The sequence below is a fragment of the Natrix helvetica genome, assembly GCF_964273705.1.
Source record: "Natrix helvetica genome assembly, chromosome: 1".
In the NCBI taxonomy this organism is placed as follows: domain Eukaryota; kingdom Metazoa; phylum Chordata; class Lepidosauria; order Squamata; family Natricidae; genus Natrix; species Natrix helvetica.
The window spans coordinates 72369961-72397771 of NC_138548.1; the positions used below are offsets into that span (position 1 = coordinate 72369961).

Here is a 27811-nt window from a genome sequence, read left to right on the forward strand (position 1 = left end):
CTTGTCCTGCAGGAAGAACAGCATAGAACAGAATAACAGAGTCTTTGGTCTGGTAGTCCAACCCCCTGCTCAGGCAGGAAACCCTACACCAGTGATGGCGAACCTATGGCACGCGTGCCACAAGTGGCACACAGAGCCATTTGTCAGGGCACGCGAGGCGCTGCCCTGTCAACTGGCCAGCGCGCATGCGCGGCTGGCCAGCTGAGTTCACCTATTTAAAAGCTATTTTTCGCCTTCCCCAGGCTCCAGAGGCTTTATAGGAGCCTGGGGAGGGGGAAAAGAGCCCCCCGCCCCCCCCAGAGGCTTCAGGGACTGTCCCTGAAGCCTTCGGAATGCTTAAAGCCACCCTCTGAGCAAACCGGAAGTGACTTCCAGGTTGCTCGGAGGGTGGTTTTAAGCGCTCCGAAGGCTTCAGGGAAGCCTCTGGACAGTCCCTGAAGCCTCCGGAGGGCCTCCGGGGGGTCGGGGGAGGCTCTTTTCGCCCTCCCCAGGCTCCTATAAAGCCCCTGGAGCCTGGGGAGGGCGAAAAAAGCATGTAAAAATGGGGGGGGTCGCGGGTTGTGCGTGCATGCGCACTGGGGGGGGTCGCACGTTGCATTATGGGTGTGGCACGCCTGCACTCAACCCCCCTGCGCTCCCCCCACTTGTGGCACGCGAGCCAAAAAAGGTTCGCCATCACTGCCCTACACCATTTGAGACAAATGGTTGTCCAATCTCTTCTTCAAAACTTCCAGTGTTGGAGAATTCAGAATTCAATATATTCAGTGACTAAGCTTCAATACTTTAGTTTTCTTTGTATAAGTTAGGAAATGGTGAAGAATAATTCTTAATGAATCTCCTTAAGTAAAATAGTCCCAATGCCAGTTTAGTGCTATTCTGAAAAGGGGGAGAATATACACAGGATACTCACACATATCTGCTTTCCGGAGATTCTTTGCTCTAATCACTCTTATGGTAAGGAAACAACAAGGTGCTACCTCTCCCTGCATAATAATAATGTATTGAAAATAACATTAAGGTGTGAATGGCAGGTTAGAAGTTGGAACAGTTGGAAGAGAGAAGTACTGAACAGAAAAAAAATTCATATGGTGGATCTCAAAAACTCAAAGTAAACTTAAATATTTCTTCTAACAAATATTAAAAGGGCTAGGCCATAATATTAAGAGGAGATACAAATTGGCTTGTAAGCATCTGAGATTCATTTAGTCTTATCTTCCATTGCAAGATTATCTACTTCAATCCCCAGTGAATCCCCTAGGCCAGGGGTGTCCAAACTTGGCAACTTTAAGACTTGTGGACTTCAACTCCCAGAATTCCCCAGCCAGCTGGCTGGGGAATTCTGGGAGTTGAAGTCCACAAGTCTTAAAGTTGCCAAGTTTGGACACCCCTGTCCTAGGCTGACTCAGCCTTCGATTCTGCCGAGGTCAGTAAAATGAGGACACAGATTGTTGGGGGCAATACACTGACTCTATAAACCACTTAGAGAGAGTTGCAAAGCATTGCAAAGTGGTATATAAGTCTAAGTGCTATTGCTATTGCTATCTAAAGTATTAGATTAGATTAGATTCCACTAAAGTATTTTTCCTGGAAACCCCCCCCCCTTCATCCTTTCTGTAAACAATTCTGATCATTAGGATAGTTTTTCTGATTGTCAACATACACAACTTTTGTGTAATTTCCATTCATTAATTCTAATCTGTTGCAATACACATCAAGGTGATGTGTGATGTGCATATAGCCATTCTTTGCATTAGTTAATGAAATAACAACATTCCCAAGGCAACATTCTACACAATTAGAGTCTAACCCTTCACAGAGCACAGAGGGAAAAAATGATCACATTTAAATAATGCCTCATTTGCATGAGCTGTGCATATTTACAAAAGGTTTAAATGAAATAAACTGTCTTGTGGCCCATTATATTTGTAAATTTTCTGAGTTGCTGTTGATGGTATGTAGGTAATTTTTGCATCTACAGAATGCTTATTTAATAAAACCAGAACTATCATTGCAGAATACCAAGGTGGCAATGCCATTCTGGAGAATTGATCAAAATCAAGACATTAATTCCCACACTCAAGAAAGAGCACTACCGAGGCTGCAGAAACCACTTCCAAAGGTGCTTTGTGAAGCAAGCAAAGGTACTTTCCAAACTATTGTTTGAAGCACTGTGGTTACCTTGGCTCCTAAATGGACAGCAGAGCTTATTGCAATCTTTTCTAATCTTGTAGATATGTGGTTGTACAGACAGAAAATACTTTCACCTGAACTCCTTTACTAAAAAACAGCTACACCTAACCAGAAAATAAACTTGAAGTAACCATACCAGCTCTTAGAGATGAACTACACTCTTGACTCTTTGATCAGTTTGCATAACACTAACAAATATTTCAGTTGGGGAACAAAGATCCAAATTGTGGCTATTCCTAGGTTACCAGTGGATACTAGAATAGCAATAGCAATAGCACTTAGCTCAGTGGTTCTCAACCTTCCCAATGCCGCGACCCTTTAATACAGTTCCTCATGTTGTGGTGACCCCCAACCATAAAATTGGTGTCTCAGTTCCTAAGACCATCAAAAATATGTGTTAGGCAACCCCTGTGAAAGGGTCATTCGACCCCCAAAGGGGTCCTGACCACTGACTTAGACTTATATACTTCTCCTTAGTGCTTTACAGCACTTTCTAAGTGGTTTACAGAGTCAGCATTTTGCCCCCAACAATCTGGGTCCTCATTTTACCAATCTCAAAAAAAATGGAAGACTGAGTTATCTTTGAGCCCATCAGGATCAAACTCCTGGCATGTTGGCAGAGTTAACCTATACAAGGTTAACTGCATTCTAACCACTGAGCCCCCGGGGCTCATTACATAACCATTACAAATGGATTATATAAAAATGTCTTGATTCCCACAGGTATATCAATTGTGGGAATATAAGCAGAGCATGGAGAAGTCATTGCTAGCCTTATATGATACTGCCAATGACCTACTTAATATAGCATCTGATTTTCCATAGTGACCCATCATAGTCAGATTTATTTAGCTTACTAAGGTCAATCAACTCAATACTAGTGTTCTGAACCCAGTAACTGGACTCTACTGGAGTTGAGTTCCTACATATTTAAATAAATAAATAGACAAAAAAATCTTATATGCAGAGGCATGATCCATCCTGACTAATAACATTTGATAACTTTACTTTGCTCACATTTGATGAATCCCATTTTGAATCTTTCCCACATTCTGTAATAATTTCTACAAAGAGATGGGTGGCAAGGAGAAAACTACAATTGCTAAGACACATGCTTTAAATTGACCATCAACCTGCTGATATTATATAGAACATAAAAAAGGACTCCTACCATTGCTTTAACTCCACATATGAGGATACAAATAGAAATAAAGTGGATGCTTACCCAAAAAGGTAACTCTCCAGGCACTTCCATGTTGTGATCTGGCAAAACTGTGTAGGCTGAATGTTCTTGAGGGCAGGTGAGGGCAATACTGTGAATGTGCAAAGAGATGTGCAGCTTTTTAACCAGCATAAGTAGATAGTCATTTCATAAATGATTCAGAGACACGCCTCTCTTCTGGAACAACAAAAAAAAATTCCCACCTTACATCACTATTACAGCAAATGCCAAGGCATGAAATACCTTTGAAGAAATCATTGCTGATAGCATGAACAGATCAAAATGCCTTCCCTTCCCAACTTGATTGATATTGATTCTAAAATTACTTTTCTTCATTGAAAAACAATTGTTGAAAAGATAAAAATGGTTACCTGGATGGGTATTAAATATGTGTCTTTTCTTCTATTGTGCTAGATTGGGGGTCACGTGGGAGGGGGAGACAGTAATAAGCAATTGATTCTCATAATTCTGCCCAATGGTTTCTCATCAGGAGCCACAGTGCTTATCATTTATACAGCAATGTGAAAGCATAGCTGCCAGTTCTTTAACTAGTGTTGGCTTTACACATTCATACACATTGAATTCTTCCCAAGAAACTAGAGTGTCATAACGTATGAGTGTAATAGATGTGTGGATCCCAGTAATGTGACCTTTTGCAATTGACTAATAATTTTTTTTATAAATGTACAGATTTTTCTATGGCACAGATTTTTTATGGCATCCAGAGTGCTAATAACCACCACAACTGGGTTATGCCAGAATCTTTCAACTTCAAATTTCAGATCTGGATGCCTTTTGATCTTCTCCAATTCTTTGTCTTCCATTCTACTATTTCCTGATATTGCCCACATCAATTATTCACAATTTCTTCTTTTTTCATTTCATTTCATTTCATTTCAATTCAATTTTAGTATGTATATAATTGAGTGTATGGTTTTTAAATTTGTACCTGTACACTGCCCCGAGTCCCTTCGGGGAGAGGGGGCGGTCTAGAAGTTTAATAAATAAATAAATAAATAAATAAATATGAGCCAAGTCTCTACCATATTGTATTTGGAAATCTCACAATAATTTAACCTGCTCATGTTTATTATTATTTTTCCAACTATATATTCCCACCAATTATTCATTATTGGTACATGTAAATGTTTAGTTCTAGTAGATCATTTTGGCAATTGTGTTATGTTGTTTATAAACTATTTGTATAATTTTCTCGCACAATCTGACTATATCATCTAGCATTTCTTCTGTTGCTTTGTACGATCTACTGTTTAATGACTTCAATTCTAGTCTTGATCACATTATTTCAAATAGCTTGTTTCTGTACATCTAAAATCAAGCATTCACTTTCTTTTTAAAAAATTTCAGGTAAGCCATTGCCAGGTGTTATCTTTATCCTTTAATCCTTTCAAGAAATTGACCATCCATTCCTTGCCAGCATAATGTTCTTCTTTTTATTGCATTATTTCAATATTCATGTTTGGTTTCCTGCAAGTACAGTAAGTTTCAATTTTTTAAATTGCATCAATGCTTGTTTTGTGGACTGTCTTTTATGTAATTAGCCAATGTATGCTATTCTTCTTTGACAGTTTGTTTAACCTGAAGTAAGCTTCTGCCTCCAGGTTTAATGTATCAGTATCACTATGGGGATGTAATGTATAATGGATAGTAGTTATTAGCTTTCCTGTTTATCCAGTTCAGCTTATGTCCAGTTTATAATTCCAGCTATGTATGATGACACAGGTATGGCACAGGTATTGATGGTTTTGATGGTGTTTCCATCATTTAATTTTGTCTTTTATACTGTATCTGTGCTAAAAATTCTTATATTTATCAATGACTAAATTTTGATTTCTAATTTTCCATAAAGCTTCAGATCATCCATATAAAACTAATGTGATATTAGTTAGTATTTTTTTGTTGTTCGGTAGCCAAGATTTGTTTTCTTCAAGACCACAAAAGGGAATGATAGTAATGATAAATAACAAGTGTAATCATTTCCAACCACCAATCGTGTCTTCTACATGCTTCCATTATTTTTTCTATAAGCATTTTAATGTTTGTACTGACACCAGTTGCTTCCAAACATTTGATGATCTAACTATGTGGAAATGAATCAAAACACTTATTATCAATCCAAACAATATGTAAATTGTTTTTCAGCTTTTCTAATAGTTCACCAGAACTATTTTATCAATCAAATGTTTATTTTTGTACCACTGGTTTTCCTTTTATTTCCTTTCTATTCTACTATTTTCTTCTAAATATTTTGGATGTTGTCTGTTGTTATGCCCTTGAGTAATTTAAATGCTCTGATGAGATTGAAAACTATGCTCACAGTAACATATTCTGTCAGAAGTGTCACTCATGTCAGACAGGTCATAGCAGAATAGCCAAACTAAGCGCGTCCATCATCCCGTTTAATATGGTGGTGGTGGTGGTGGGAAATCCTGAAGCAGATTGACTTAATGGCCACATGATTCACTAAACTCAGGGGTGTCCAAACTTGGGAACTTTAAGACTTGTGGACTTCAACTCCCAGAATTCCCCAGCCAGCTATGAGTTCAATTCTAGGAGTTGAAGTCCACAAGTCTTAAAGTTCTCAAGTTTGGACACCCCTGACTTAACTGAAGTGATTTGCTTAACAACCGAGGGGAAAAAAAGATAGCAGAATTGGGCACGGCAAATAACCACCTTGCTTAGCAATGGAAATTCCGGTTGCAATTGTGGCAATACCTGTGTGTGCCATCAAGTCATTTTCAACTCCTAGCAACCACATGCATGGATGATACATAGATAGGCCTGCCAATTGCAGAGCTAGGCCTGTTTAAATATTTGCAAAGCTTGGAAAATACCACCTGGTCAGCAGCTACCCTTTAATGTCTGTTCTGGTGCCAAACCACTAACTGGCTGACTTGTCCTGTCTCTACAGCTTCACTCACCTTCACTCTCAATTTTTTCTCCAAAGTAAAAAAAAACAACAACACAAGTTGGTAGAAATAAAGGACAGTGTCCAACTTTGCTCTTTTAAAATGCTGCTAAGCCAGAGCTTGGCACATTTGGGTTCCTTTGTCAAGCCAGAATGAAAGGAGAACAGTTGGAAGTCAGGACAAGGAGCAACGGGTGATTTTTATTTTGTTTTGTTTTGTTTCACAAGCAAGACAAACTCTATTCTCAATGCTGGAGTAGCACTGCCAGCCTTAAACTGTTTTGCCTTTTCATGGAAAGAGTGCATCAAAACTGAAAGGTTTATCCAATAACTGCAAGCTTCCAGTTTGATTATAGGGTGCTCATATTGCTAAAAAAGAAAAAGAACTGTACTTTTTAATGGGGAAAAAATGAAAAAAAAAATTCAGAGGAAGCCTTAGAATTGCTCCGTAACAAGGTTCATAACATTTTCCATTCTGTATGTGCACGGAGCAGCAGAGTGTCTCCTGACTGTCATTCTGCATGCAAATAACTGTATTAGTCTGTATTTTCAGACTTAACATATCAACATTTCAGATGGCATGACGGGTGGATGTCAGAATAAAATCTACAATGCATTTAGCACTTATGAACATAATTATAGTTGAATATCTAAAGAGGCTTGCTTACAATACTGACACATTGACAGAAATGCCCACAGGGCTGGGGTGATGCTGTGTCATTCTATGACACACTTGTTTGTCTTTAAAGTTCAATAATGCTTTGCTAATGTAGAAAGTAATTAATTTGAGATGGGGGAAAAAGACAATCATAATCCATTTATGATGACACATAGAAAGGAGTTTAATTCTTGCAGCGGTGCTGCCTTTTCCGTTCTATTGCTGCATGCAAAGCTTGAAAAATCAGGTGCTGGTTATTCAGGATGTTGTATTCGCTTAGGTTCACAAGCTTGTCAAAATCCTCATCCGAATATTTCAGGCAGTAAGTGGAATATGGGGTTTTGCAAGTAGAAACGTCAATGTTGCCGCCAGCCATATCAGCTTCAGAGCGCTTCTCACCTAGAATAAATAACAAAAAAAATGGAAGGTTATTTTTATTATTGGCTTATTTCAGGAGGGGAAAAAATACATTTGATGAAAAGTTTTTAGCACCTGGACTTTATTCTTTAACTCTAATCTAGCTTAATGAGAAGGAGCTCATTTGATCCTGTACCCATTGGCGCAATCTTATTTTTTGCCAAATAAAGGCTGCAGTCATATAGCCTCTGACATAGCTTTTCAGGGGAATTGACCCTCTTCAGATTTTTCTTTCTGAGGTCAAAGAGAGAGCTTCAAGTTCAGACAAGAAAATTCAACAATGTACTTCTTCCTTTATCACTGCCCATTGCCTTCTGAATTTGACTGATCCATAGATTTAATATCTCGGTGCCAGAAATGTAAAGAGAGAAAAAGAGAGATTGGTAGATATCAGTCAAAGTGTATGAGAAGATATGAGACTAAGAGCATCAGAAAATGTGTCCCTCTCCCTCACTTCACAATGTCAATGATAAATCTAGTCAATGATAAATTTTGCAGAGTTCAGAATTGCAGCTTCTTTCCTGACTATCCTGAAGGCAATTAATATTGATGATGATGACTAAATAAAGCATAGCTAGTTGCCTGACTACTACCAATAACTTACCAGGTGCGGTATAATATTGGAAGGAATCATTCACTAATGGAAAGAAAACCAAAATGGGGCAACCAGAATCATCTGACTGATTGAAATAGTAGCATTCCTTCAGGTGTTTCCTGTCTTCATCTGTTAAGACAACATTTGGAAATGGAATCCCTTGTTCTGTGTAGTATTTGCAAGCATCTTCTAGAGGCTGTGCTCATATAAAAAATGAAAAAAGAGATTTTATGAGAAATGAAAGCAAACAATTATGAATATTATTATATTGCACTACAATAAAACACCAATTATATAGTACCTGTTCAACAGAAACGTTTGGGTTTTACAAATCCAAGATTTAGAAATTAAATGTGAGACTACTCAATAGAATGAAATCATGGTGAAATCTTTGCTTCTTATAATCTCAGTATTAAAACTGACAGCAAGTAAAAGTAGTAGTAATATAATACAATCATAAAAATGTACAATATCTGATCTTAGGATTTTATGATTGACATAGACTGCAGGCCATCGCAGCTAAAAACGGAGCTCAAGAGCCTGTTTTCACTGGCAGAGCACTTGGACCACCACAAATGCCCCCAACATGAATGACATTGAGCTGGCCATGTCCCCCCACCCTCCCGAGGTCAAACACAACCCTGATGTGGCCCTCAATGAAATCAAGTTTGACATCCCTGATTTAGAACATGGGTTTTAGAAAGTTAACAATGGATTAAGGGCTCAGATGGACTTGGAATTGTAATTTCAAACTATGGGAAGTATTCCTCCAGTGCAAAACACATGTGCAGCAAATAGGTACTAACCGGTTCAGGAACCCACCACTGACATACACACACACAATTTTTTGCTGATAAATAAACGAAGAGAGACTAGTATAGATCTATTTCAAGCTATTTAGCTTTCATCAGTTAGCCATACTCTTACTGGGATTTGAACTTGGACTATTTTACATGTTAGGCAGTTTTATAATAACCTATGAGCCACAAGCTCTCCTCCCTTATCAGCTGAGCTAGGGGAATGATTAGATGTTTTGTCAAGGCACCTGGTATGCCCCAAATATGGGAGGGAGCATACTGCTTCTCTTTTGCCTTTCAGCTCCACCCTAGGAGCCTTCCAGGCTGAAATCATTTTTGTATTGAATTTTTTTGCTGATAAATAAATGAATGCTCCCTCCCACATAACACACACACACACACACACACACACACACGAAGAATCCATTTAATTAAAAAATATAAAGAAGACAGAAACAAAAAACAAAATGCTAGCAACCTCACAGAGAGTCCATTTCACTAGCGGTCATACAACTTTCTAGTAGGTTCCATGCTATCGTGAGATCCGCACATTAGTTCTCAAAGCAATCTTTTCAGGGTTTTGTAGAGGCCACCCTCACCTCAGTAGGAAGTATAATTTGAGAAATGAGATAAATTAATAAATAACATAGTACTGGAAGCAGAGAGAAGCAACTAATAGCAGACAAGATTGTTTTCTCATGACCGGGAGCAGGAAAGTCTAGATTGATAGGTGTGACTGTGACACAGACTGTGACTGTGCAATAAAAACCCATCGCCTTTGTCCTTGTTTATATGTGTCTCACATGTAATATATGTAAAAAAGGAGCAGGGCTATAACTATGGCCATTTCTCTCCCCGTATGGACACTTCTTACTGAAAGGGCTAATATTTACTCTTTTATTTCAGTTTTTATCTTTTAAAAGAGTAACCCTACTCTCATTTGGAAGTCAGACTTATTGAGCTTTATGGTAATTCTTTCAGAATGCACAAGTATACAATTGCATAAATATGGTATGTTTTCAAGTATGTCCGCAATCTTTTCTTTTACTATTAAAAAACAACAACAACGCCTGTGTGCAAATTCCGCTGAGATTGTTATATCTATTAAATGCATTGCATAGCTTCTACCATATATATCAGACATAAGCAAGCAAGCAAGCAATAAATAAAATCTATTACCAATGTTTGTGAACCTGCACTGTAGCTCAAATGGAGGATGACATCCACTTTCCTCTCTAGCCTTAAGAGTGGTGGGCAACTTGTATTGATGAAAAATCCAGCATCCACCAGGCCGAGGTGATCATCATATTCTGTTAGCTGATTGGGAGAACTATCCAACGTAGTAGCTGGAAAGGAAACACATTGCTATGACATCTGGAAATAATGTGATTTTCTACCATTTCGCTACATTACATTCAAAGTTCTTTGAGGAGTTTTACTCATCCTTTCAGATGTACCAAAATATAGCTTAGGATTTGCTGTGTGTTGAATATGCTCTTCCCTGCAAATCAGGGGTGGGTTCGGGCAGGCACTACTGCCAGTTTGCTGGTGTGCGCTTCGCACTCTTGATGCGTGCTGTGCATGCATGTGCAGTGCAATTAAAATTGTTCTGCACATGCGCAGAACTGACAAACAAGATGTTAGCGCCATAGGGCCAGTTCGGGGGAGTGGCAGGCCTGGGTCGCTGCCAGTTCCAGGGACCCACTCCACCAAATCACTACCGGTTTGGCCAAACTGGTCCGAACTGGTAGGAACCCACCACTGCCGCAAAGGTGATCTATTTAATTCTAAAATTTTAAATTTAAATTTAAAATTCAGCAATCACAGGCCATGTGTTATAAGCAAATCCAGAAATTATTCTAGTGTGCCATGCAAAAAAAAAAAGTGCAGTGTGTATGTAGAACTCAATGCTTATATAAAGCCAGTAATTATTTAAGTTCTGGATGTATGTTTGTATGTTCCAATGATAACTGGACTTTTTTCTCTTTGCTATATATTTTTTCTTAAACCTTTTTTAATCTGATGGTTAAGATGATGAGCTTGTCAGATAGACAGCTGACAGCCCAGGTGCAAGACTCAAGTGCAATGCAACTGAGTGAGGTCCTATTGCTTGCCCAGCTCTGGCCGACCTAGCAGATTGAAAACATGCCAATGTGAGTAGATAAATAGGTACCACTTCAACAGAAAAGGTTATTGCATTCCATACTTTCATGTTGGCCACATGATGATGGAAGTGTCTCTCAAACAATGCCCCCTATGCTGAGAATTGGAGATGAATACAATCCCCTTTAGTCAGTCAAGAGTTGACACCATTAAACTTTTAAACCTTATTATTATTTATTACGTTTGCTGTCTATCTTACTGTGAGGCAACTCCACTTCTGGATCAAAGCCTAAAATAACATATATAAATGATATATAACATTGTAACATTATTACATATCCCCACAACATTTTTGGTGCGATCCCAAAGTGTTTTTAAAATTTGCTACTCATTAGTTATTTTGCTTAATGCAGTGGAAGGGAAATAATATACAATATATGGAGCATAATCATACTAACTGTTTTTAATCTGGGAAGGTATGGCCCTTGGCATGGACCTGGAACCCAAATTCAGACCAAAACTTTATTTTATTTTATTTTATTTTATTAAATTTATAGACCACTCCCTCTCCCCGAAGGGACTCGGGGCGGTGTACAGACCACAAATAAAACAACATACAAAATTAAATATTTTTAAATACCCATAAAACAGATTAAACAGTAGGCTGTACAGTATAGTTAAAAATTAAAACAACCTAAAAAATCTACCCCTAAAAATTTAAAATACAAGCTAGAGGGACACAAAACTACCGGGACACCGAACTACAGTTAGGCCAGGCCAGCTAAGTTGAACAGGTGGGTCTTAAGCTTCTTACGGAAGGAGCGGAGATCGGTCGTTATTCTAATATCGCGGGGGAGGTCATTCCAGAGGGTCGGGCCCATCACAGAGAAGGCCCTACTCCTGGGCGTCGCCCGCTGGCACTGCCTAGTGGACGGCACCCGGAGGAGTCCCTCCCTGTGAGAGCGAATCGGCCGCAGGGATGTATGGGGCAGGACAATGTATACCTCCAGCCTAAGATTTTAATCCCAAATGCACTCATTTAGAAATACATTTTAAAAAGTCTAATCCAAATGCCATGTTAATGACAGTCAGAAATCATATGTGCTGTTCACCTTTCCATCTATGAAAATGTGCGTCCTCCATGTAGCAGTCATGCATCTGAAAACCCTTCAGAAAATTGTGATACTGCGCAACAGCTAAGCGATCTGTCAAAACCCCACGAAGTTTCGTGGCTAGATCTCCAGGTGGGACAAACATGCGGCTTTTTAGCTCATAGGGTTTTGTAGGTAAGTGTGGATCTTCATCTGAAACAAAGCACAAATAATAAGAAAGATTTTTTTTTCCTAATTCAAACATGTACTATCTTTATGAAAGAATTGAAATTTAATCAAGAAATGAAAAGAGACTGAGGCAAGTACTTATGTGGTGGATTTATTTATTTTAAAAAAATAAGATGAGAGAAGGAAAGTCGGGATAGAGATTCAATCCTATGATGACTACTTGATGAACTAGAGACTAAGCTTGTTAAAAGCAAAAGAAATGGATTTAAAAGTGACTTATTTGATCAGGGTTAAAATATTTAACGTTTTCCAGAATTCTGGAAACCCTTTATAGACTTTTTGCTGATGTTTGGAAAGAAATGACAACAATTTTTATACCTATGAATCAGGGGTGGGTTCCTGCCAGTTGTAACCTCTTCTATAGAAGAGCTTCCACAAATCTCAAATCTACAGTGCCGTTTAGAACTGGTTCCAGCTCCCTCCCCCTGCCCGCCTGCACATCATCAAGATGAAGAGTGAGAGGAGGAATTCTGGGAGTTGAAGTCCACAAGTCTTAAAGCTGTCAAGTTTGAATACCCCTGGGTTTTTTTTTCTATAGGGTTAGGGGTGCAAGGGTCTTGTAACTTGACAGCTTTAAGACTTGCACACTTCAATGCTAGAGTTCCTGAGCCAACATGACTGGAGGAGGAATTCTGGGAGTTGAAGTCCACAAGTCTTAAAGGTGTCAAGTTTGAACACCCCTGGGGGGGGGTTCTAAAGAGTTAGGGATGCAAGAGTCTGTAACTTGACAGCTTTAAGACTTGCATGCTTCAAATGCCAGAGTTTCTGAGCCAACATTTTGGTTGCTAAGCAAGAGCATTGTTAAGTGAGTTTCACCACATTTTACAAGTTGGCCACACCCACTCAGTCACATGGCCAGCAAGCCACTCCCACAAAGCAGGCCACACCTACAGAAGAGGTTCTAAAAAATTTGAAACCCACCACTGCTATGAATGCATAAGGGAGGAGAGAGGACAATGGAAATAAGTAAATCATGTAAACTCATAAGGGACGGGGAACTATTAGTTTCCCTGTACTTGTTTCAAGGAAGATCAGGAATCAATTCTTTAAATATTCTTTTTTTAATCTTTTCTTTTCACACTCCGTATATTTTTCTTTTTTTAAAATAATTCGTATATCTTTTACTATTGCAAAACTCTAATAAAAAGTATTTTTAAAAAAAGATTAGGGTATGTATACAAAGTTGGTAAATTTTCATTTCAGTTTCAGAACAAGCCCGTATGTTCTGACAATAGAAATAAATTGGAAATATTTTCTTGTTAAGGCAGGGGTCTCCAACCTTGACGACTTGATGACTGGTGAGGGCTCAAAATGAATTAGAATGCAAATGCGATGTCATGACCCAAGCCCTAATCCTTTTCTACATGCACTGGCACTACATGCACATACACAATGAATGGGTCTTGTTCTGTGATTTTGTGTCCAGCGTCTTGTCCAGTTTGATCCCTTCTGAGCATGCAACTGGGTTTCATTAGCAAGCATGCAGCCATCATTTCTGATCCACCTCTAACTTTACATTTTACGTTTCTATCCAAAGACTAATAGCAGGTATGGCTGTCCTGATATTCGAGTTATATTTCTCACGAGGTTCATTTCTCCTTTAAGACTACAGTACCATAGTGTCTTTCGCTAAGATAGGCTTATGGTTATTGAAATCATTTAGCAATAGCAATAGCACTTAGACTTATGTACCGCTTTATAGTGCTTTACAGCCTTCTCTAAGGGGTTTTACAGAGTCAGCATATTGCCCCCAACAATCTGTGTCCTCATTTTACCCACCTTGGAAGGATGGAAGCCTGAATCAACCTTGAGCCTGGTGGAATTTGAACTGCCAAATTGCAGGCAGCCAATAATCAGCGGAAGTGGCCTGCAGTACAGCAGTCTAACCACTGCGCCACCGAGGCTTCCTATGTAAAGGAAAATATCCTCAAAATAACTCATTTCTGACTGAATATAGAGTAGGTTCACACATGCTGATAAGCTATGGTTTGTGTGGCTATGATTTACTGAATAAAACCACAGTTGGCTGCAGCAGTTCCATCCTGCAACACACTAAACCATATTTTACAAATTGCAATGACTTAGCCTACACAGCCTAAACTAAACACGCCCCATATGAAGTGTGTGAACTCATCTATAAAATCTTGTCAAGTTCCCCCACCCCAAACTGTCCCTACCTATATTGGTTTAACAGTGGAAATACAGACAAAGCAGAAGCAAGAAAGATACTCACCAATATCTATAAATTTGTCTTGAGTCCAGTGATGCCAGAATTCTTCTGAACTGTTAACTCTATTCCAAATATACAACAAGTTGAGTGAAAATATGCTACTCCACATACCTATGAGGGAGGAGAATGATATCTTTACTGGCAACCTAAAAACAGTTCAGTTGAGAATTGTCCTGTCATTCATCTGACCCAGATGAACTCCGTTAGTTTTAATTATGTTTCTTTTTCTCTAATCGCTCAAAGCATTATGTACAGCAACCTCTCCATTCTTCACTCATAACAACAACCCCAGAGACAATGATGAGTCTAAAGTCACTAAGCAGTCTTTCAGACTGAGGCTGGACTTGAATCTGGCTCTTCCCTAGTTCCTCATTTCTGATTTCTCCACCACAGAGACCTTGCCTAAATCTCTGTTTGGAATGCCTGTGTGAAAAATGGGCATTTAAAGAGATGGAAAGAGAAGGAAGTGATCAAGCAAATATTTAATGAAATATTTATTACCTTGCTATGTTCTGAATGGAAGTAGAAGGACACTCATACTCATAAATGTTTTATGTGCTAGGTTTGGGTATATATTCTCATGCAGAAAGCTAGAACACTCATACTCATATTATCACAAATAAATAAATGGCATCATTTCTTCATTGTCGTGGTTACCTAGATCTGAGATCTATGTTCTCAGCCTGTATTTTCTTTTGGAAGCTTATGTTATTTGGTTGAATCTGACTTCAGAATAAAGCCAGAAGTCTATATTTTCCTTGTATATCTCCCTCTCCTCATCCCCTTTCAAATTTATTTGCTGCCCATCTTGAGATTCAAGGTGACTTTGATAATTAATTAATTTTATCCAAGATCTAAGCAAAAAGACTGGTAGGCTCTTGTTAATTATCTTAGAACAGCCAAAAGTGGCAATGTATGGTCCTCCAACTCTCCTCATCCTTTACCATTGACCATATTGCTAGGCCTAATGGAGTTCTACAACATCTGCAGGACTTGATGTTGACTGTCCTTGAGCTCAAGAATCAGATCAGAGACCCTCCCATGAGGTGCTAAAGAATAATACTTTGATATTTATATCAGATAATTGATCACATCACCATGAAGGTAGCACAACCGGGTTTCTGGAAGCTTCTTTATCAGGCGGCCCATGAAAAATTCACTTCCAAAATCCTCAGGAAGTACAAAGGCTCCATACTTCAGAAATCCCACCTCATAGGGTGTAAATTCTAGCCATTCTGGGGAAAGAAGAAGAAAAAAATAGTACCTGAGCACTCCTAATTGTAAACAAGTGCAAACAAACCTGCAAAGCAAAAATAATTCCCATCCTGCAAAGAGGGACAACATTTGGGGAGAGAAACCTAAAATTATCTACACACATTTTCATTGATCACCATCCTGAATCATCTTGTTGCATTGACTACATCCAAAGAATTGTAGGAGAAGACAAATATACTCTTTCAAGTTCTGTGGGAAATTTCAGAACTATGTACAGTATACACACTGAAAACAATGTTACTGGAATTAGACATTAAAATGTAAATAGGATGCTTTGGTTAAATATTGTGCTAAACAACTGAAGCTTGTTTGCTTAATTTGGACCTGTCAATCTCTAACCATTATATCCCAACCATAGACTGGTAGTCAACCAATCTACTTTACAGAATTATTTACAGGCGTAATTAGAGAGAAGATCAGTTGCCTTGAGTTTAAATTAAAGTTTAAATTAAAATGCATTGAAATGTATTTAAATTTTAAATAAATTTGAAGTACATTGCTTTAATAAGTTGTTTGCTGCCTACAGTCACTTGGATCGTAAAAGCAGTTTATAAATTGAACAAATTAAAAGAAAAAATTAAAAATTGGTGAGATATAAAGCTTGCAAACAAAATAATGAAAAGTAAACCACCTTGGTCTTTAATTTGTTCTTGGTTCTCAGTAACAAGAGTATTTCTTGTTGAACCCAGATTTTTTAAACCCAGATTTCCAATGAAAAGGCTCTTTTCCTGCATGCATGTACAGACAAACAGTTAAACGAAGGAGCTTACTGTTTATGAGAATATGAGATATATTTATTTGCTTAGTAAAGCAAAGGCTGAAATACACACATGAGATTTTGTTTGTTTGTTTGTTTGCTTCCTTATTAATCAGTGGGACCATACCTTTCTGAAATGCAAATACACAAAATAATATTTTAAAATCTTTGCTGCTTTAATGCTTTGTCACAAAGGATGGCAGCACAAAAAACTGAAATTATATGCCCAATTACTTAACAGTATGTCAAGAAAACCAGTTTTGTTTAATGGTTAAGGCTTGAAACCACAAGACTATGAGTTCTAGGCCCTCCTTAGGCACAAAGCCAGTGGTTGACGTTGGCCAATTAGTTTTTCTCTTTTCTCAGCCTTGAAAACAAGGTAATGGCAAACTGTTTCTGAAAATCTTTTCAAGAAAATTGAAAGGACTCGCTCAGGCAATTGCTAAGTCTGACATCATTATCATCATAATGGTGGCGGCAACCCATATCAACCATCAGAGCTGGTCAGTTATATTTGTGATACGTTTTTAAATGTTCAGTTGACTGACTTTCATGTTTAATGAATAAAGTATATCATCATCATCATCATCATCATCATCATCATCATCATCATCATCATCATCATATATTTTAAGAAGATACTGGGTTGATACCTAGGATGCTGGTAGCAACCCATATCAACCATTAGCATCTGTCAATGGTATTTGTGACACATCTTTAAATGTTCAGTTGACTGACTTTCATGTTCAATGAATAAAAGAAATGATGATGATGATGATGTAGGAAAAAATAGAAACAACCCACCATTTCGATTATAACTTCTACATATATATATCAGTAAAATGCAACCACAGCTCGATAGACTGCATCTTCACATAAATGGAACTAATTGTTGGATTTCCTGCCTTTAGTTTTAGATTACTTGCCTAAAATGAATACTGCAGTTCATCCCATCAAATCAGCTTCATTACAAATATATATGGGAGATAGAATGAACATAAAGGAAAATCAGTCTCAATATATAATACACACACACACACACACACACACACACACACACACACTATAAATAGTATGTACATCAAGTAATAATCAGATATAAATATTTGGGGATATTTACTTAAAATGTGAATAGTTGACTTTTGGATGGATGTATGTTAATATTGATAACACTGTGGCAGCCAGTTGTGTTGCTAGATTTCTGTAAGTGGTGCATTTTAAGAAACATACTCTACCGTCATATAAATAATTTCTTAAACTTAAGCTTGCCTCCTAGTGACTTCATGGAATATGGGTGTAACCTCCTTGGCAATAAAACTGAAGTGGTTTGCTATTGCCTCCTTCTGGAATATCTTTTATTTTGCCACGTAGTCTACAATTTAAATCTTAACCAGGTTTGATTTTGCTTAGCTACTTGGAGTTCATCCAAGATTGGTTAGAGACTGCCATCTAAGCTAATAAGTCATTCATATTCTGTGTCTTCAAATAGATGTAAAAGCAAAACTCATTTTGTTATAATAAAAAATATATCTCTCTCTTTAGTATTATCAGTCACCTTTGAAGTCTTGAGTGCTGTACTTGTCCTTGATGTTAATAGTTACGTAGATGGGCAGGGGATTTTGTCCATTTATCAAAGATTCTTTCTGTTCTGAAAGCTTGTGATTATCTTTCTAATTGTAAAGGAGAGAAAAACCCAAAAGGTTATGGAATAGGTACCAGTACCTAACGTAAAACTAAAAATGTGTAAATACAAGTGGTAAATTATCTCAATATTAAAGATGCTTAAAGCAACTCAGTGTAGGATAAAACTAAATATAACAATTGAACTTAAGTGGGTAAAACAGAAGATGAAATGAATAAAGGCATTTTTTACTCAGGACAGTAAGAATGGCACCTTGGGTACCTACAACCAAAATTAATGTGTTTACTATTAATGTAACAGAATATTTACTTTCAATGTTTATCAAATAGTGGCATTTGATAAACTAGCAATTGGTGTTCTAATTAGTGTATTATCGCAATATAATTCTTTATATTTGTATAACAGGTCTTAGGAAGTGAAAAAGAATATATTAGATTATACCCCATCATTTAACAAATACTCTATGACGAGTCCCCAGAGATCTATAAAAGTTGTTGGGTAGCCCTCCTGTTTCCTTTGATTCAACTGTTGATAGTAGTATTTCACACGGTTCGGGGTGAACATTTCCAACTTGCTTTTGGTCACTTGTTTCTTAGCCTCCTGTATTTTTTCATGTAGATCGTTCTGGGACCAGTAGGCATCCCTGTACAGATGTGCCATGGCCCTGAAAAGTCACAATACAATCATTGAGAAATATACCAAAAATTAAAAGTACTTATAAATGTATAAAACAATACTGAGACTAGTAGCAATACATTCCTAATGTCTCCACAGTGTTTCTTCAGTCAAATTCTCATTAAGTTTATGCCAACAAAGTACAATTTGGTTTTATAGATATGGCTAGATATTAGGAAAATAACTTCATTGGTATGAGAAACTCAAACTTCACTGGATAAATTCAGTGAAAATCTGAAAGCCAGCAATAATATAACACATTTTTCAGACTAGCAAAATTGCTCTATATGATGCTACTTGTATTTTTGACCTTTAAGGATAAAGACAAAGATAAACGGTGTTAGATTAGGGTGAAGAATGAAGTCAAAGCCGATGAAAAACAACAGTATCTTTATTTCTGTAACTAAGCAGTTACATTCTAGCAAAAAGGCAAAGGCTGTAGGCTGGCAGCGCTCTTTATAGAGGTCTGACAGCTGGTAGCCAATAGGTTTGAGGTATTTTCCTGCACCTACGTGGGCCAATAGGTTTAAAGTATTTTCCCAGCATACGCACAGACCTGAGTGAAGCCTCTGGCTGCGCCTGTGCATACATAACAAAGGGTATTTGAAAACATCTATAAAGTTACATAGTGACACACTTACCTAATAAGATGAAAATGACCAGATTAAAAATACAAATTTGGTTTTAAACATGTATAAACACAAAAACATCCACATTTGATTAAAATACGGAGATATTTTAAAAGATCATTGAGAAATCCTTAAATGTCCATATTTATTGACAGACTGAATAACAGTGCTTCTAAATGTAAACAATTGCTAGATGAGTTAATGAAGGAGTTGACTGTTCTTAAAACAATTAGGTGCCAGATTATGAGGGTACCACGTATGAGACTGATCATCATATGTTGGCCTGTCTTTTCCAATTCATTGTTGAAGTGACCCACAGGATTTCACAAGTTTTCTATAAGTCAAAATCATGAATGACTGGTCCCAGACTAGCACTGACCAACCAGCAGAAGCCAAAAGTTCCTAGCCACACCACTTTCTCAGATTTGGAAAAAGTTGGACAGTAGAAGACCACCAAGGAAGTATGTCAATTTTATCTAAAACATGTTTCAATGGATGTATTATGTATAAGAATGCTTCTGAAACCAAATAGAATATTTTACCATGCCATGGTGGCACAATGGTTAGACTGTAGTATTCCAGGCAAAACTCTGCCCACAATCTAGAGTTTGATCCTGACTGGCTCAAAGTTGATTCAGCCTTCCATCCTTCTGAGATTGGTAAAAATGAGGACCTAGATTGTTAGGATCACAATGCTGACATTGTAAACTGCTCAGAGAGTTCTGTAAAGTACTATGAGGCATATAAAGTCTAAGTGCTATTGCTATTGCTACTGCTACATAGAGGAAAATGTGCACTGGCCATTCTAAGAAGATACACAACATGAATTTACAAAAAAGTTAGCATGCTAGCATTTGTAGAGTAGTTGTGTATATGCATCTATTTGAAAAATGCAGATAAAGTGATTTGATGCATTAATAAATGCTTTTAATGTCCTTATAGAAATAAATATGCCAAAGAGATTGGAAGTTGTTGCACACACTGTATAATAAAAGCATAGGAAAAAATTAAAAGTGAGATTATTCATAATTGATACGATGATACAAATATAAGAATGTATACATAGCATTACTATAGACCTGTGTAAATGCGCAGCAATGTTAGAAGTATTACCATATTACTTCCCTTGTATTAAATTATTCCTAACAATCTACCATGAATTTTCACTTACCACGAAGTTCCAGACAAGCCAGACATGTATGTTACACAATCCATAACATTCAGTTTTTGAAGTCCTCTCATAGAGCCAAATGTTGTTGTGTATGACCTTGTCCCACCTCCAGTTGTCATGATTGCCACCACGGGAACCTGGATAAAACAAGGACATGGCAAATAAAAACTAAGCACAAAATAGAACCTGAATAATAAGTGTGCAGCATTTGGAGGACAAGGGTTAGCCTTGCATTTACCTGAGTGCTCTTTCACATGTTCTACTTCAATTTTCTCAAACTTGGCAGTCTTAAGACATGCTGGCTGGGGAATTCTGGGAATTGAAGTCCAGATAATCTTAAAATTGCCAAGTTTAAGGAAAAACCTGAATATCTAAAGAAGATGTATATATCCTTGGCTTTCAGTCACTTGAAAAAAGGGAACTCGGGTTTTTTATAACACCAAAAACAACACTCACTCTGTCAGTTCTTAAGAACTTGTTCCTTCAAATAACAGTAAAATACATTCAAAGAAAGTGAATTGTTTCATTATTAGATAGATGTATATATTTATATCCCATTTCTTATTTAAAATCCCCGGTTGGAGTAGTAAACTAAACAATTCAGGGGAAAAAATACAACAAAGATAATCCAAAAGTGATAAGCAAATAGGTAAAGCTTATCGAAATAGAATAAATTTATTTTCTTTAATGTTAAGAAACATCTGTCAGCAACCCACGTACCTCGTGATCTTGCAAGTCATAATCTAGCTGGAGAACCTGCTTCAAAGCTTGAGCAACAATTTTTTTTCGCTTACACAAGAACTCTTGCTCTTGTGAACAGAGATCATACCCCAAGCGCACATCTAGGTCTCCTGGGCAGGAACAATTACTAGGACATAAAATATAAAGCTTAGAAACTTTATCTCAATAAACAAGATAGCTATGATCACACAAAAGTGTAATAAAACAAAAGAGGGTTTAAAGCAGGGGTGTCAAACTCGCGTTGGCACGGCGGCATCATGTGATGTATCGGAACTTTCCCCCCCTTCGCTAAACCAAGTGTGGCATAGCCAATGCATGATGCATCTGGCCCGCGGGCCATGAGTTTGACAGCCTTGATTTAAAGTGACCGATCACTGTCACAATCTATGAAGTAACTTGTTATCTGTTCAAGTATTCCACACAATACACTGCACATCTCAAAAGTACTTTTAGGTAGCACTCAGGTATAGACATCATAAAAGCTACCTTAAGAAGACTGACAAAATGTCCTCCTGCAATGAAAAGGGAATTCTCTCTTCACAACCTTTTCAGAATAGAATCAGGTAGAAAAAAATGGGTTGCCCTGCATCTAAGAGACGTGTGAACTAAGGCTCCATGGTGTTAACCTATAGAGAATGTTTCAGTATTTATTATTTAATTTTAGTAACATTCATTAGGAGTGGCACACATTCATAGATACAATTTGATATTACTAGCACCTAAACGAAGTGTCTTGGGGGGGGGAGATGTGGTGCATAAATGTCTGCATCCAGTTTCTCCATTAAACTTTCTTCTCTTTTATCCATCCTAAAAAAAGTTTCATGTAAGGAACTCCAGACATGGCACTTCCTATTTCCTTCGGCAAGAAAGAAGATTCTGTATGTCCTTTCTTCATACAAAATAACCCAAAGAGGAAAGTGAGGTGATGTGGTAAATGTTTCTCCTCCTGAAAATCTCTCTCCTGAGGTCATTAACCTTGGATTAGGTCCACTTCCTGGCCATATAAATTTTTAATGAAGATTTAACATTGAAGCATTCTTAAGCTCTGAAGGTGTTAGGTATTCATAAAATAAAATGCATACTTATTTTTGTTTTAATATGACTCAGAAATTACTTTTCCTTTGATCTGTAGGGGTTTCTTTCTTTCTTTCTTTCTTTTTTGTTCTCTCGGGCTTTTAAATATTTCAACAGTTTTCGAAATTTAAAATATACAATTTTAATGAATCTTTTTGTTTGATACAAAGTAATGATTGAAATTATTTAAAGATACAATGTAAAAATAACCTGTCAAAATCTAGTTAAGCAATAACATCTTGTTTATCATTTTGTAAAAGTTATGAGAATTGGAGGGGAATACCAATTCCTGCACGACGTAGCTGTCAAAATTTGTAACCATACCCATTACCCTTTTCCTTAAAATTTTGTAAAACTAATAAAAAAAAATCCAAAAAGAAAGAAATTTAAAATATACAATTTTGAATTTGAATGTCTATTTCTTTATTTGATTTGTTTGGTATGTGTTGGTGGTTCAGCATCTGAGATCTGAGGTTTTTTAAAAAAATATATATTCCTGTAATGGTATATGAACCTTTTTCATTATGTACATAATTTTGTCAATTGTTTATTATACTAGGTTTTTAAAATTCTTCTATACAATGTAAAAAGTAATCTAACTATGTTGTATTTAACTGTTTCTTATTTGATGGTCTGCTTTCCTAGAAATTTCTACTTAATTACTACTAACCCCACTTTTGCTTTATGCAGTCTTTAACACCACAGGGCTATCTGGCAGCCCAAGATATGAAAAGTAACAGCGATATTAATTATTGGTGCTTCTTACCAATCGTTCACTTTTACATGCAAATTGTACTTTTTTTCCTGAAAAACAGAATGTGAACATGTAAAAATCAAGAGTGAACATATTTCACGTTAAATTTTTAAAAAATAATATCCGCACTCTTTAAACTGCTATTAAAATAATTATATAAAAGTTACTTTTCTTCAAAGCACAATGACTCAGAGTATTTCCCAGAAATAATTTGAATAACTTAATTTCTGTGTAAAGGAACAAGGAGTGGGTTAACAAGTCCTGAGGCTGAAAGTCAGTTAAATCCAGCACTGCAGCTGCTACAAATATTAAGCCAATAATGGCATAATGTTTCTTTATTTCATGAAGGGTCGTTTTGGGGTTTTTTCCCATATTTGCACAAGATTAGAGGAAATTATCCTAGCTATGTGATAAGCTAATTCACAGGACTATAATATATTAACTGCCCATCTCTACTTTAATTGTTAATTGTTATATTTCTAGATTAGTGTAAAACTTTCCAGAGCATCTAACACAGGGTTGTCAAACTCAATTTCATTGAGGGTTGTGTTTGATCTTGGGAGGACAGGGTGGGCATGGCCAGCTTGACATCACTCATGTCAGGGGTGCCTGTGGTGGCCCAAGTGCTCTGCCAACAAAAAGGGCTCCCAATCTCTGTTTTAGGATGGGACAGCCTCCTCAACTCTCTGCCAGCAATAATGAAGCTCAGGTGGGCTGTGATTGGGAGCCCATTTTCACTGACAGAGGCACCGTAGGTCGGTCCTTCGCTGTTCCCAGGTGGTCCAGCGGGCCAGATGTAAGCACCCCACAGACCAGTTCTGGCCGGCGGGCCTTGAATTTGACACCCCTGATCTAAAATATTTTGGTTTGTCCTCATTGTACTCCAAAAATTTCAAGTATAAAAAATGGTTAGAATACACAATTTTGCATTTTCTGCTGCCATAATCCAATGGAAATATTTTTCAGTGGCTAATCAAATCTAAAATTTGTTATAAATGTAGTATAGATGATCGTACATAAGGAAGACCATAGATAAAAAAGGAAGTGAAAGCTTCTCCTTATGATTATGTACTCGGAATCAAAAAGTATGGCTAGTTTTCAGGGCTATTTAATTTGTAATTTCCAAACAGAAATAAGAAAACTGAACCAGAAGTTCAACCTTAATCCAGTCCTAGAGATGGGATAGCAATAGCAGGATATATAAGACTGAATGCAGGTGATAAATATCTTTAACCTCTGGAAAATGCAAAGAGCCCCATATTTATTTAGCAGCCTTTGTTTTTTTTTAACTTAAGTAACCCATAGGGTTCTTTAGCTTCTGTTCCTGCCTATAAAATAAACCAATAAGCAAAAGAAACTAATAGTGAACTATTCAGAATGACACACTTCTTAAATTTGGATGGATATCTCTGTCTGTATTTTTATCTTTGTCACAAACTCTGCCTCTATCTCCGTCTCCGTCTCCATCTCTAGTTCTGTCTTTGTCTCTTTCTGTTTTTAGCTCTAGCCCAGTCTCTAGCTCTATCATGAATTACTTCCTAATAACTAGTGTTCACATTCAGTGACCTATTGATCTTTTTTACCATTACAATCAGGAATTTGGTCAACAGTTTTTCTGGTTATCTCTGGCTGATTAGTGGCATTTAATAAATCATTGCTCCATCTAACACCTGACAATTTTTGTTATTGTGTGTGGCTTTTATTTCGTAGTAAGCAGAAGGGGAGAAATGCTTTGGAACTACAAAGTAATCTCTTGAATCTACTCAGGAAGGACGAGGAAATGATTAAAAAATGTGATTGTGCCTTGTTACAATGGAAAGAAAAAAATCCAGTAGGACCGAAAATGAGATGATGTTGCAATATTTCTCCTGAAGCAGCAGCTGAGTAGGAAGAAAACCAACTTAACAGTGGAAGATCTTCTCAAAACCTACACATTATGAATACAGGCATCTCAGCTTTGCACAGAAAGGTAGCATATTTTCTGCAAAGGAGTGCTTTAGGTGCCCAATGAAAGATTTCATTCTTTTGCCTGAAACAATCTAAAATTTAGGTTAGATAGAAGATCTTTATCCATGCTTGAAGAACAGATTGTTGCTCTAAGAAACTGATTCCCTAGCATCAAGTTAATGTTGCCCAGAACTCACAGGTTCTAGCTAAACAAAATCCTCTTTTGATCTCCGATGGTACTCAGAAGACTATACAGCCAAAAGGACTTTAGAGAGTTAGGGAGTCACATTGTTTGGATCTAAAAATGCAAAAGGTGGGAGAAGATATTAAAGTCTTCTTTAAAAAAAATATGTTAAGGAAATAAAGAGGAAACAGAGATTTGGGTGGTGTAGGGCAAAACCGTGTAGAAGAACTAGAAACTGTCAGGTGGAATTGCCGGTCATGCAGGCTATGGGGGAGAATGACTAAACATAACTGAAAGTGGAATACCAACTGAATTGCCCAATATGGAATTGTGACTGAATTGAGGGAACAGTGAGCCACCAAAAGAAAAAAAGTGAATAATCATTTCCTAAATGAGAAGCTGTAAGAAGGAGAAGGAATTTACTCCCAATGGATAGAGATATGAAGGGAGGTAAGGAGAAATACAGTAAAAGAAAGCTAGTTTGCTCCTGGAAAGGATAACATTTACAGCATTTGAGACCATATATTACCATGCATAATGTATTAAAGTGTTGAAGCAACTGGAGGATTATGAGGGGGAGCTTAATTAGGCAAAGAGAAATCAAGAGGAAGATGACAGTAGTGATAGGCAAGAAGGTAGAAGTAATCCATTTTGGGAAAAAGAAACTAAAATAGTTTACGGCAGTGTTGCAAGTTAGGTCAGTATTGTAGCCTTACCCAGAACAAGATGTAGTTTTCCATATGAATAATTATAATTCATTTTACATGGGGCTGCCCTTAAAACCTCTCTGCAACATGGTTATTGCAGCAGCTACAATTACTACACATATACTTCCAAATACAATTCAAGCAATTGGTTATCATAGATAAAACCTCATGTGACTCAGGGCCTATTTACTTCAGGACCACTTGTCCCACATAGATAATAGGACACTGACATTTCTGAAAGTCCCCACCTATCAAAAGGTGCAATGGAAAAGGATTCTAAAATTTGACATTCTTGGTGGAGATTTCCTTCCTCTGAAACTGCTTCCCTCTTGAGGTAAGGATGGCTGCAATCCTCATTCTCTCAATTCCAAAACTTGTGAAAAGTTGGTTGTTCTGGAAGATTTTTGGAGTTGCCAGTAATTTTAGGAAACTTATATTATTTTCAAAAGTATAATGATATCATTGTATTTTTTTAAAAAATGTACATTATTTTATTATTGTTGCATTGGCTGCATCTTTGTACATTTGTGTACATCTTAACTGAAGTGTTTTACAAATTCACAAATAAATACACATTATTTCTAGTATTTAAAGAAGGCACTCACTTCCACTATTGGCACTTTCTCTCCCATAGGCAGAGAATTCAGCTTCACAATTGGAACATCTTCCTTGATGGAACAAGAACAGGAATGCTAAAGGGAAAAAAAAGTCTGTAAGTAAAAATGTTTTTACATAAAAGGCTTTTTCTAATAAATTAATGAAAGGACATTTGTAATAATTGTGATGAATGAATTTGGCTGACATACAGGGTTATAATGTGGCTTTGTCTTTGGTAGTTTAACATTCAACGATGGATCCTTGTACTTGACATAATGGAACGTGGTGGGACATGGAGGTGTGATAACTGCATCTGAACCCAACTTAAAAGTTTGTGTCCCTTCATATGATCCTTTTATGGAAAGTGAAAGGTCTTTCTCTAAAAACAAAGGGGAAAGAATATTGAAAAACATCATTATAGCAGAGGTTTTCATAACAAGCAAAAAAAAATCAATGAAACATTTCAACGTGAATAATATAAATTCTTAAATAAAATAATTAAAACTGAAATAAACTAAATTATTAATAATTAATTAATAGTTAAAACTAAGTTATTTCATATATCAAGATAATCTGGAAAGACCTTTGAGAAAAGTTATATAGTCATCCATTCACTAAAAGTGATCTGGGTGACAACCATAATTAAAATTAAAATTCAACTCTCTCACTCTCTCTCTCTCTTTCTCCCCCCTCTCCCTATCCCCCCTTCTCTTTGATTTCCTGGACTAGTCCTTGCAATTTTCTTCACAAAGTTTGGGTGGTTTGCCCTTCTTTTCTTTCTAGGACTGAGAGAGGGTGACTAGCTCAAGGTCACTCGCTAAGGAAGTACTAGAACATGTTGTGCCCTGGCTTCAAATCTGGTGCGTTAACCATTATACCAAGTCTGTACTGTCTCAAAACCATCATACAAATGTATAAGTCAATGAAGGAATAAGGCTAAGTCATGGCCCTTTAAAAAGCACATTGCTAATAAATCACAAAGGCATGTTCATTCCAGAGTTCTGTTAACATTCTGACGCCAGAGGGTGTGTATGGGGGATGGGGGAGTGAAATTAGGTCTTTATGGACTTCCAGAAGGCCAACAGGTTGGAACAGTTCATATCCCAGGCAGTTCTACAAGGTAGGTGCCATGATAGAGAAGGCACATTTCCTACAGTGCACCAAGTGACACTGCTTC

The 27811-nt window shown here is 37.2% G+C and overlaps 2 protein-coding genes across 2 annotated transcripts in view; both read right to left on the reverse strand.

Annotated features, from left to right (window-relative positions):
• Nucleotides 1-989, reverse strand: part of LOC309387007 (cytosolic phospholipase A2 epsilon-like) — a gene marked incomplete at its 5' end in the record, with an annotated part of 51724 nt that extends 50735 nt beyond the window's left edge. Inside the window, one exon of the mRNA XM_081943059.1 lies at nt 911-989. Coding sequence (XP_081799185.1) covers nt 911-989 — 79 coding nt within the window. The remainder of the gene's footprint in view (nt 1-910) is intronic.
• Nucleotides 990-7183: 6194 nt separating this feature from the next.
• LOC309393736 (cytosolic phospholipase A2 epsilon-like) overlaps nt 7184-27811 on the reverse strand; it is a gene marked incomplete at both ends in the record, with an annotated part of 37379 nt that continues 16751 nt past the window's right edge. The window contains 13 exons of the mRNA XM_081956231.1: nt 7184-7398; nt 8021-8207; nt 9988-10154; nt 12024-12215; nt 14485-14592; nt 15579-15716; nt 18069-18183; nt 18597-18819; nt 20631-20767; nt 21351-21498; nt 23212-23249; nt 26643-26729; nt 26844-27013. Coding sequence (XP_081812357.1) covers nt 7184-7398; nt 8021-8207; nt 9988-10154; nt 12024-12215; nt 14485-14592; nt 15579-15716; nt 18069-18183; nt 18597-18819; nt 20631-20767; nt 21351-21498; nt 23212-23249; nt 26643-26729; nt 26844-27013 — 1925 coding nt within the window. The remainder of the gene's footprint in view (nt 7399-8020; nt 8208-9987; nt 10155-12023; nt 12216-14484; nt 14593-15578; nt 15717-18068; nt 18184-18596; nt 18820-20630; nt 20768-21350; nt 21499-23211; nt 23250-26642; nt 26730-26843; nt 27014-27811) is intronic.